The sequence below is a fragment of the Trachypithecus francoisi genome, unplaced genomic scaffold (assembly GCF_009764315.1).
Source record: "Trachypithecus francoisi isolate TF-2019V2 unplaced genomic scaffold, Tfra_2.0 Lachesis_group18, whole genome shotgun sequence".
NCBI classification, from domain to species: Eukaryota; Metazoa; Chordata; class Mammalia; order Primates; family Cercopithecidae; genus Trachypithecus; species Trachypithecus francoisi.
In genome coordinates, this window is record NW_022681463.1 from 852707 (window position 1) to 864896 (window position 12190).

The 12190-nt window shown below is 45.0% G+C and overlaps 1 protein-coding gene across 3 annotated transcripts in view; it reads left to right on the forward strand.

Annotated features, from left to right (window-relative positions):
• Positions 1–12190, forward strand: part of CRYL1 (crystallin lambda 1) — a 105441-nt gene that overhangs the window by 12560 nt on the left and 80691 nt on the right. For 2 of the 3 annotated variants that reach the window (XM_033177045.1, XM_033177043.1), the window contains exon 2: positions 814–921. In XM_033177045.1, coding sequence (XP_033032936.1) covers positions 814–921 — 108 coding nt within the window. Of the gene's footprint in view, positions 1–813; positions 956–12190 lie in introns of all 3 variants that reach the window. The other variant, XM_033177044.1, reaches the window with a different exon arrangement.

A 12190-nucleotide genomic window follows, 5' to 3' on the forward strand; every position in this document is an offset into this window, starting at 1 on the left:
ACTAACGGGTCTTGTGTCTCCATGGTACCCTGCTACCTCCTGACTGTAATATTTTGTTTCAGCGTGTGAGATGTGATAAATACCTGAGATGCCGCGGGGCTCCATGTGGGATATGAGTACCAGCACCGGAATTGAGGGCTCAAGGGCTCCTGTGTGGAAACAGTTAACATTTAAAATAAATAATGTTATCAAAATGTGTACTTAAAAAATTCAAACATAATATTCCTACATACTTATGGGGTACCTGTGATATTTTGTTACAAGCATAGGATGTGTAATGATCAAGTCAGGGTATTTAGCGCACCCTTCACCTTTAACATTTATCATTTCTTTGTGCTGGGAACATTTCAAATCTTCTAGCTGTGCTGAAATATACAACAGTTGTTGTTACCTTTAGTTACCCTAGGTGCTATCGAATTCTAGAACTTACTTTTTCTATTAACTGTATGTTTGCACCCATTCACCAACCTCTTCCTCCATCTCCTACCCCCGTCCAGCCTCTGTTAACCGTCATTCTATTCTCCACCTTCACCAACCTCTTCCTCCCTCTGCTACCCCCATCCAGCCTCTATTAACCATCACTCTATTCTCCACCTTCATCAGATCAACATTTTTAGCTTTCACATGAGTGAGAACATGTGATATTTGTCTTTCTGTGCCTGGTTAAAATGTGTACTTTTAAGATATTTATTAAATATTTTAAGAATAGGATACTGTGTAGTTAAAAAAAAAAAAAAAACTCATCCTGGGTTAGGGATGAAAAGACATTCAATTATTAAATTAACTCGAATCCTTTCTTTTATCTCCCTTTAGTGGAGTCATTGGGCGAAGCTGGGCCATGCTGTTTGCTGGGGGAGGCTTCCAGGTGAAACTCTATGACATTGAGCAACAGCAGATACGGAACGCCCTGGAAAACATCAGGTGGGCCAGCCGGCGCTCTCCAGGAGGAATGGAAGTGGGTCTCTTTCTCTCAGTTGGTCTTGTTCGTCGTATCCTCAAGGCTGTGAGGATCTGTGATGTCACGTTTTCGTCTGATGGTTACTGCAGTACCTCTGAGTTGGTAAAGGTCAGGCCTACAGTGGTGGGAATGTGAATTCACTCTGGGGAAGGGCTCCCGTAGGGGAGGAAAGGACCCTTCCGGCTGAGAGGATCTGCAGCAAGCATGAGTGACTTTGCAGCTTCTCTGGCTATTTGCCCCAGGGCTGGAGGACTGGGGTTTCCTGCTTCCATCCAGGCAGGAGGAACTCCCTTCCGGCTTGTGACAGCCGTAGCTGCAGGGGCATTACAGTTTAGGAACAGAAGTCCCGCAGCTTGTTTTGACCTGTTGATAGTAATGGTAGGACCCAAAGACAACATCCTGAATTTTAGTTAGAGGTTTGGCACTCTTGTGAGAGGACAGAACTGGAGCTACTTATGTGGGTATGATGAACTGTGACAGTGGAACTAGTTAAAGGTGTGAGAGTGGATGAACTCCCCAAATGCCGAGTGCTGAGAATGTGGAGGGCTGTTTTAGGGATGGTAGTCACAGGAACCAAAGAAAGGCTGAGAGTGAGGGAGGTCAAGGACGGGGGAAAGACGTCATCGCAGCCGGCCCAGAAGCCAAGGCACTAGCACCAGGCATCCTCACCGCACAGCATGTCACCGTGCGGTGCCGTCCCAGAACCGGGTTCTGACCATCTCAGACGTGCGTTAGCTGCTTATTATCCTCATTTGGAGGATATCCATGAATATATAACTTGCATTTGCATTTTTGTGCATCAAAAATAAGCTTACTTTATTGTCTACATTTTGAAAAAACTAATATGTAGGGTATGATGTTAAACTGTAGGCATTAAGAAATTATGTACCCTAATCCAGTGTTGTTTTACAGATTAAGAACTTGAACATAGAGAAGTTAAGTTACTTCTTCCATATTGTTACAAATAGTCAATGCCAGGGTAAAATGTCAATCTAAAGAACAAAAACCTTGGCCAGGCCTGGTAGCTTACACCTGTAATCCCAGCACTTTGGGAGGCTGAGGTGGGAGGATCACTTGAGGCCAGGAGTTCAAGACCAGGGTGGGCAACATAGTGAGACCCCGTCTCTACAGAAAAGAAGAAAAAAATAGCCAGTGTGTTGGCATCCATCTAGCTAGTAGTCCTAGCTACTCAGAAGGCTGAGGCAGAAGGATTGCTTGAGCCCAGTAGTTCCAGGCTACAGTGAGCTATGATTGCACCACTGTACTCCAGACTGGGCAGCAGAGTGACTTTGCCTCAACATAAATAAAATAATAAAGTACAAAACCAACCAGACAAAAATCAAAAGTAGAACGATCACCAAAAACCACTCACATAGACTGTAGTGTTTTGGAAGGAAGGGGACTTGGCGTTTCTGTACCAACTCCTAACAGCCATGTTCTGTTCACTAGGGATACATAGTGGGTCATGTAGACAGTCTTTCTTGCCACAGAGCTTATGGCCTAGTAATCTTACTGTATTAAATTCTCATAATCAACTCTTTCGCCTGAGCTCAGGAGTTGGAGACCACCCTGAGCAACATGATGAAACTCTATTTCTACTAAAATCAACAAAATTATCTGGGCATGGTGGCAGGCGCCTGTCATTCCACCTACTCGAGAGGCCGAGGCACGAGAATCACTTGAGCCTGGGAGGCGGAGATTGCAGTGGGCTGAGATCGTGCCACTGCACTCCAGGCTGGGCAACAGAGTGAGACTCTGTCTCAAAAAAAAAAAAAAAAAGAAGAAGAAAAAAGATTCAGTTGGTGTTTACCCTCTATGGATTTGGAGAAATGTATACTGACATGTATCTATCCTTGTAGTATTACACAGAATAATTCCACTGCTCTCAAATTCTTCCTTTCCATCCCTCCCTTCCCCCCAACCTCTGGCAACCACTGATCCTTTTACTGTCTCACAGTTTTACCTTTTCCAGAATGTTATATAATTGAAATCATACAGTATGTAGGCTTTGCAGTTTGGCTTCTTTTACTTAGTAACATGCATTTAAGTTTCCTCCATGTCTTTTCATGGCTTGAGCTTGAATGATATTGCATGGCCTGGACGTTCCTCCATGTCTTTTCATGGCTTGCGCTTGAATGATATTGCATGGCCTGGACGTACCACGATTTATTTATCCATTTGCCCACTGAAGAACATCTTGGGTGCTTCCAGGTTTTGGCAATTATGAATAAAGTTGCTGTAAATTCCACGTGCAGGTTTTTTTTGTGGACATAGTTTCCAACTCCTTTGTGGGAGTACCAAAGAGCACCGTTGCTAGATTGGGGGTTCTAAGAGGATGGTTAGCTTTATAAGAAATTGCAAAACTGTCTTCCAAAGTGGCTGTCCTATTTTGCGTTCCCACCAACCATGAAGGACAGATCCCATCGCTCTATATCCTTACCAGCATGTGGGGGTGTCAGTGTTCTGGATTTTAGCCATCCTAATAGGCATATAATGGTATCTCCTTGTTTTTTTCTTTGTTTTGTTTTGTTTTTTGAGACAGAGCCTCCCTCTGTAGCCCAGGCTGGAGTGCAATGGCACAATCTTGATTCACTGCAACCTCCCCCTCCTGGGTTCAAGCGATTCTCCTGCCTCAGCCTCTGGAGTAGCTGGGATTACAGGCGACTGCCACCACGCCCGGCTAATTTTTTTTTATTTTTAGTAGAGATGGGGTTTCATCACATCGGCCAGGCTGGTCTCTAACTCCTGACCTCAGGTGATCCACCTGCCTCGGCCTCCCAAAGTGCTGGGATTACAGATGTGAGCCACCTCGCCTGGCCTAATGGTATCTCCTTATTTTGACTTGCATTTCTCTGATGACCTATGATGTGCAGCATCTTTTTATATGTTTATTTGCCATCTGCATATCTTCTTTGAGTACTTTTTTTTTTTTTTTGAGACGGAGTCTCGCTCTGTCGCCCAGGCTGGAGTGCAGTGGCCGGATCTCAGCTCACTGCAAGCTCCGCCTCCCGGGTTTATGCCATTCTCCTGCCTCAGCCTCCCGAGTAGCTGGGACTACAGGCACCCACCACCTCGCCCGGCTAGTTTTTTGTATTTTTTTTTTTAGTAGAGATGGGGTTTCACCGGGTTAGCCAGGATGGTCTCGATCTCCTGACCTCGTGATCCACCCGTCTCGCCCTCCCAAAGTGCTGGGATTACAGGCTTGAGCCACCGCACCCGGCCAAGTACTTTTTAATTTAAAAACATTTTTGGTGAAAGGGGAAGCTTTAAAAAGTTTTCTTTCTGCATTTGCTGCGACTCTCTGTGCATAAAAACGAGTCTTATGAAGGATCCTGGGATTTTGAAAAGAGAGGCCCTTCAGGGATTCTGGTCCCTCATAGTGCTGGAAGTAGAAGTCTTCAGGTAGTCTTTAAATAAATTTTAAACCTCAGTAAAAATAGCTCAAACTCATGTAGTCAGGAGAAAAAAAAAAAAAAAACCCTTGATAGATTACTAATTCTAAAAAAACAAAAACTGTGAGGCAAAAGGATGTTCTCAGATTGAATCAATTTTTTGTTGTTGTTTTCTGAGATGGAGTTTTGCTCTTGTCGCCCAGGCTGGAGTGCAATGGCGCGATCTCAGCTCACTGCAACCTCTGCCTCCTAGGTTCAAGCAGCTCTCCTGCCTCGGCCTCCCAGGTAGCTAAGATTACTGGCATAAGCCACCATGCCTGGTTAATTTTCGTGTTTTTAGTAGAGGCAGGGTTCCACTATGTTAGTCAGGATGGTCCCGATCTCCTGACCTCGTTATCCGCCTGCCTCGGCCTCCCAAAGTGCTGGGATTACAGGCATGAGCCACCGTGCCGGGCTGGACTTTTAATCAGTTTTCTGGTGACAGTATATGTAACAGGTGGGTTTGGAGCTGAGAGACATTAGCTGGAGGAGGAGAGGACCTCCACCCGAAGAGGAGACCCCTGAGTCTCTGATTAGGTCATGTTTTAAGCCAGTCCCAAGTGGACTCCAGACAAGGAGTTGACAGACTATTTCTGTAAAAACCAGAGAGTAAATATTGTAGGCTTTGCGGGTCATGTGGTCTCTGTTTCAACCTTTCGTTGTAAAGTAAAGGCAGCCATAGACAATCAGGAAACAAATGGAGGTGGGTGTATTCCAATAAAACTTTATTTTATGGATTAACACTGAACTTTGTTCATATAATTTTCCAGAGTCACAAAATATTATTTTAAAATGTTTCCAACTGTTTAAAAATGTAAAAACCATCCTGTATTAGTCTGTTTTCATGCTGCTAATAAAGACATACCTGAGACTGAACAATTTACAAAAGGAAGAGGTTTAATGGATTCATAGTTCCACGTGGCTGGGGGGCCTCCCAATCATGGTGGAAGGTGAACGGCACATCGCACACAATGGCAGAAAAGATTTAATGGATTCATAGTTCCACGTGGCTGGGGGGCCTCACAATCGTGGTGGAAGGTGAACGGCACGTCTCACACAGTGGCAGAAAAGAGAACTTGTGCAGGGAAACTCCCCTTTATAAAGCCATCAGATCTCGTGAGACTTACTATTACGAGAATAGCATGTGAAAGACCTGCCCCATGATTCAATGATCTCCCACCGGGTCCCTCCCGCAACACATGGGAATGATGGGAGCTACAGTTCAAGATGAGATTTGGGTGGGGACACAGCCACACCGTACCACATCCTTATCTCCCAGGCCATGTAAAGATAGGAGATGGGCCAGGTTTGGCCTGTGGGCTGCAGTTTGCCCACACCTGCCATAGACTTTTCAATTCTGTTATCATTTCATCTTTGATCCTGTAAAGCCAATTCTAACCCACTTGTAATGAAGACAAAATCCCACAGTTCCTAATTGAAAGTCCTTTGTTCTATTTCTTGGATATTTGTGTTTTAGGCCTTATTTTTAGATGCATCTAAAAATAAGATGCATTTGTGGTCTTCCTAAGTAAATTACATCGACTTAATTCATCTTTGTTCTGTTTCTTGGGGTATTTGTGTTTTAGACCTTATTTTTAGGTGCATCATTAAAGATTTTTAAAGTCATTTCAGGGATCAGGAGTGATGATGCTGAGTGATAGAGGGTTGTGGGTAAGGATTTTTTTTTTTAAACCTGGTTAAAGGCTTTCCTGTTATCCTACTCTGCTTAATTAAGAGCTGTATTTCTTAATATCATTGGTGCCTGATTAGATTTAACTTTTAGATTCTAGTCCGTAAGATTTTTGAACGAGAAAAAGCTAAATAACTTACAACTATTAGCAGTATTCTAGAAGAAGCAAATGTACTGAATTCTTATGTGCCTGGGATTTTAAAGGAGTACATACAAATCTTTCCTCAATAGCAGGTACTTTATTTTTATAACACACACATTTAAGCTGAGTTAAATATGCAGCACTGGTTGTACTTCTTTGGCAGGAAATGGGAAGCTTAGGATATCTTGTGACCAACTACTTCTTCCTTCTCAAATAACTGGCAAATAACTTCAGGAAAATCCAGTTATGTCATGTCACATTGCACGCCTAGGAAGTACTGGATTCTTAGTCTTGAGTGACTTTTTTTTTTTTTTTTTTTTTGAGACGGAGTCTTGCTCTGTCGCCAGGGCTGGAGTGCAGTGGCCGGGTCTCAGCTCACTGCAAGCTCCGCCTCCCGGGTTCCCGCCATTCTCCTGCCTCAGCCTCCTGAGTGGCTGGGACTACAGGCGCCGGCCACATCGCCCAGCTAGTTTTTTGTATTTTTTAGTAGAGACGGGGGTCTTGAGTGACTTTTAAATAAAGCTACCTTTTTCTCTTTCTTAAATCACAAGATCTTCAAATGTACCATTCCTGCACAGAATCCAAGGTACAAGGACTGAGACCAAACTTTGTTTTTGTAAGTATTTTGGTCAGTGCAATGAGTTCTGGGACCAGGAGGTTAATGATTGTGAACTCTTGTCGACAGCAACACCGTGTGTGACCTGTGGTGCTTTTAGATGTTCAGAAACCCCAAGGTTGAAATGTCCCTGGCCACATTATCAGGCAAAAGGAATGTAAGGAAAACCAACTTAATCCTTTTGTCAAGAAGTATAAATGATGTATCTTTGCGACTGGGTTGCATTTACTGTTGGGTCCAAATAGCTTGTGCCCACAGGCATCTTCCCTGACACCCTGTTTTGTGGTCTTTGTCTACCACTGTAGGCCGTGGGCTCCCCCAGGACAGACCGTACATCACACCCCCAGTGTCCCTCACTATTCAGTGTCGTGTGGTCTCTCTACTAGCCATTATGGATGTAGAAATAAGCAACACGCACGTTTCCTGTCCCCAGAGCCTGAACCTATTAACTCAGTGACCATTTTATCTGAGTCACAGGAACCTTTCCTAGAGTCTCCAGAGGCAATGTTTCCAATCGTATTCCTCATATACTTTTTTCTCACCATCTGTTCCACCTTGCAGTTTGGCGCACTTCCCATATTCTGATTCTTTTCTTTTTTTCTTTTTTTGGTGAGCTGGAGTCTCCTCTGTCACCCAGGCTGGAGTGTAGTGGCATGATCTTGGTTTACTCCAACCTCTGCCTCCCGGGTTCAAGCGATTCTCCTCCTTCAGCCTCCCGAGTAGCTGGGACTACAGACATGTGCCACCATGTCTGGCTGATTTTTGTATTTTTTATTAGAGATGGAGTTTTGCCATGTTGGCCAGGCTGGTCTCAAACTCCTGACCTCAGGTGATCCACCCGCCTTGGCCTCCCAAAGTGCTGGGATTACAGGCATGAGCCACCATGCCTGGCCATATTCTGATTCTTTTTTAACATTTCATATTAGAAAATGTCATGTGGCTAAAATGTCACTACATCTGCATGAATATTCTGTGTGTGTTAGACCTATTAAACACTAATGGTATTAAATAGTAGAAATGGTACATATGGATTTTGAACCTGTAAACATGAACTTAAACTGGGGGAAGTTGATTTAAAAAATGTTGAAACATTAGAAGATTAAAGAAATTATCACAACTCATACCATGCCAAGGGATCTTAGTGAACTTGAAAAACAAAAAAGCTGTCATCTAAGACTAATCTTTTTCTGACAGGGTGGCACAATAAGAAACTTAAAACTTAGCATGTTTACATTTCATAATAGAAAGGTAGCTTGACCTTGGAGAACCTTTTGGCAGATGCTTTACTGCTTTGTCTTTGTTCACCATTGTATGCCCGGTGCTTGGCATGCATTAGGTCTCAAGTAAGAAGTTTAGAGGATGAAGCTGTGTTTTAAGGAGAAAAGCAAATTGGGCCAGGCACAGCGGCTCAGCCGATAATCCCAGCACTTTGGGAGGCCAAGGCAGGTGTATCACCTGAGGTCAGGAGTTCGAGACTAGCCTGGCCAACATGGTAAAACCCCATCTCTACTAAAGATACAAAAAAATCAGCTGGGCGTGGTAGCGTGCACCTGTAATCCCAGCTACTCAGGAGGCTGAGGCAAGAGAATCGCTTGAACCCGGGAGGCGGAGGTTGCAGTGAGCCAAGATTGCACCACTGCACTCCAGCCTGGGCGACAGAGCGAGACTCTGTCTTAAAAAAAAAAAAAAAAAAAGAAAAGAAAAGAAAAGAAAATCAAGTAAACAGAGTTGAAACATGGACCTACAGATCACGAGTGTTTTGGTTTATGATTTGGTGCTAGATTCATTTCCATGTAGCAGGTGGGCCATCCTAGTCCTCAAGGGACCAGGCTGCCCTGACATGGGCTGTGTTGACATCTTGGTGACCATCCCAACTCCAGGGGCCATACACACTGCCTTGTCTGGCCTGAGTCCCTATCTGAAATCGCCATCTTTAGGGGCCTCTGCCCTTCGATCTTGGTTTCTCCACCATCTGTACACAGTCATTCTGGCACTCAGATCCACCTGAAAGTGAATCATTTTTCCGAATGGACTAGGAGTTAATAAACCACCAGCAGTGATCTCTGAAACTAGGTCGCTGCCCTGTACTCTGTCTCCTAAGTGACTGATCTTTTTGTTCTTGGACACAGGCATTTCCAGTAACTGTGGGTTTCTGACCTGTTTTTAACTTGCTACCCAGGTGTCTGCCCTGGCCTAATCTTGAACTCTGTTTTGATCTGGATTCTGCTAGATTGGTCTGTTCTCCTGATTTGAAACTCACTTTTAGTTTTCCCACATACTGTTGGCCAGAATAACTGAGTGTGGTCACAAATTGTTCCCGTCTCTGTCTACACTCCCCTGTGCATTGTGACTTTGCTACTCTCACCCCCTGACTCTGGGCTTAGCCATGGACTTGCATCAGCCAGTGGGTTATTAGCAAGTGTGGCATGCACAGCAGAAGGCCTGGAAAGTGCATGTGCATTGATTCCTTTGCTTCCTGCTGGGGACCCTTCCTCCCTTCTCATCTGGTCAGCTCAGCCTAGTCAGCTGGAGGTGTGTGGCCCAGCTATCAGCCAGTACCATCCAGCACAGCACCGACTGCTAGACAGATGAGGGAAGCCATCTGAGACCAGCAGCCCCCAGACAACCCACTACTCATTGCAGCCGCGTGGGTGAGCCCAGCTGAGCCAGCCAAAATTATTAAAGCCCATGTCAGTTGCCAAAAGTTCATGGCAGTGGCTGTGGGTTCAGCCGGGTTGTTCAACCTGACTTCCCTGTCAGTTCACAGATCCTGCTGTCACTTAGCTGTCATTAGGACAGATCAAATAATTACTTCATTTGCCTTATTTATTTTTCTTCCCAAACAAAAATAGCTTTGTTTTATCTGATTTGTAAAAGGCATATAGGTGCTAATTATATATCCAAAGTATTGAGAAGTCAAAATATTAATACTTTATTTTTTGAGACGGAGTCTCTCTCTGTCGCCCAGGCTAGAGTGCAGTGGTGTGATCTCAGCTCACTGCAAGCTCCGCTTCCCGGGTTCCTGCCATTCTCCTGCCCCAGCCTCCCGAGCAGCTGCGACTACAGGTGCCCGCCACCACGCCTGGCTACTTTTTTGTATATTTAGTAGAGACAGGGTTTCACCATGTTAGCCGGGATGGTCTCCGTCTCCTGACCTCGTGATCCGCCCGCCTCGGCCTCCCAAAGTGCTGGGATTACAGGTGGGAGCCACCGCGCCTGGCTGGAGGGAGGAGACCTTCTGAGTGAGGAGGGGAAAGCGGAGGGCAGAGACCCTGGTGGGCCATGATGGCGTGGATCCAGGCAGGCCGACCCACAGCCCTCCTGTGCAACAGACAGAAGCAGTTTTCTTTCTTTCTACAGTGCATTTAAGTTCACATGCCTCACTACAAGGTTTGCAGATCCGGAAGTCCAAGGGGCCTGGGTGGCTAGTGGGTGTGAATAATGGGGTAGGGTGGAGACCTGGGCAAACTGGAGATAGTCATTGGAGATAGGCATGCCAGATTTTTAAAACATTGTGCTGTCAAACAGAAGTCTGGAGCTACTCTCCTTAATGAAAAGTTGGGTGTTCTGCCCTCTCCACAACTTCAGAAACACCTACCGTGATTGTTAGTGTCCACACACTATCACCGTGCCACATGGACTCTGTGATTGGGCTGTCTTCTGACTCTTTTGCATTGCAGTAACTTATTTGAAGGTTTTTGTGCAACCTCAACTTAACCTGCCCATATGGAGTTAGAGTGATCCCTTGGGCTGGAGTCAGGGGTGGAGTCTGGCTCAGCCTTTTGTGTGTGCATAATCAGGGCCTGGAAACAACAGCAATGTCTGTGTCAAAGCAGACAGCACAACACAGCCATCCCATGAGGAAGCAATCCCTGGCGTTTTTATTTCCTCACTGCTCTCTGCTCTCTACCTCCAGTGTTCTAGGATTTCTGTTGGCTGGAGATGAGGTCGACTCAGCTCCTTAAGCTAATCTTGCTTGATCTTCCACGTCTGCCCCCTTCTTCCCTATCTTTAATTCCTCAGGTCTTCAGACCTTCAGAAATAGGTGGGAGCCGAAGACCCTGCCAGAAATCCCCTTGGGAGTTCATGACAGGCTGGCACTGAGATGTCTGAAAGAAATGTTAGCCATGCCCTTTATTCCTCAGGAGGCTGCATTACACATGGAGTCATACTATAGACAGAAAGCAGGCAGCACAGTGTGAAAATAAGTGAGCAGTGCAGAGGGGCCTGGTGTGGCTTAGCGGCCCAGACTGAGCTTTGCAGTCAGATCTGGCCCAACCTTCGTAGCTGGGTAACTCACCAAATCTGTTTCCTCATCTGGGATATGAAGACATAATAATACCTTCCTCATAATGTGGTTTTGTTACTAAAACACCTAGAGTTCGGTCTCGGTCCTGCTGCTCACCGCAGTGAAAGCCAATGACAGATGGTGAGTACTGCCAAGGAAGAAGGCTTTCATCTGGTGCTGCAGCCGAGGAGATGGGAGTTCAGTCTCAAACCCATCTCCCTGACCACCTAAAATCAGGGGTTTATAGAGCAGGAAAGAAATGTGGCAATGCGTAGGAAAACAGGAACTAGGGAGGGGCAAGGAAGCAATCGGGGTGAATGGCGGGTGTGGACTCTCATTGCCTGGATGTGATGACCTGGTAAGTTTCAGTTCTTCAATACTCTTTTTTGAGAGGCCTGAAGGTCATTTCCTGAGGAACGAATTCAGATAAAACAAATACAGGTTTCAAGCTTTAAGGCAAGAAGCATCAATTTCTATGTTTACTGAAAAAATTGAGTGGGATTCAGTCTCCCTTTCTGTTTATAGATTCCTCAACCATGGGGCATCTGGTCATCCATCTTTCTGGCTGCTTCCTGCTGAGGAGAGGCATTGTGGGCAACTCCATACCGTGGGTGACCTCATGGCCATCCAGGAATCAAAGGTTAATCTAATACTAAAGTTTTTCTTATGAGACACAGTCTTGCTCTCCAGTCCACCACTTTCATAAAGACAAATCACAGCAGGACCAATCTGCCTGCAAAATAAGCTTCAGTCCCATATACTTGGCCTGATTATCCACACAAAATGCAACAAGAATCACTGTTCTCACAGGCTCTCCTAAATTGGCTTTGCTAGAACCTCTCATAAGGCCATTTTAGTCAAAGCCCTGGGAAAACAACCAGTTCCTTCAACTGTGTCCTATTAGCAAAGAAAACATGTTATTAACTGTATGCAAACAAACATTGCCATGAATTAAGAATATTCACAAATGGTTTATAAATTAGAGAAATATGCCTCAAATTCTGTTTACAAAAGTATACTGGATATACTTAAAAGATACTTAAAGACTATACATGACTCAAAAGA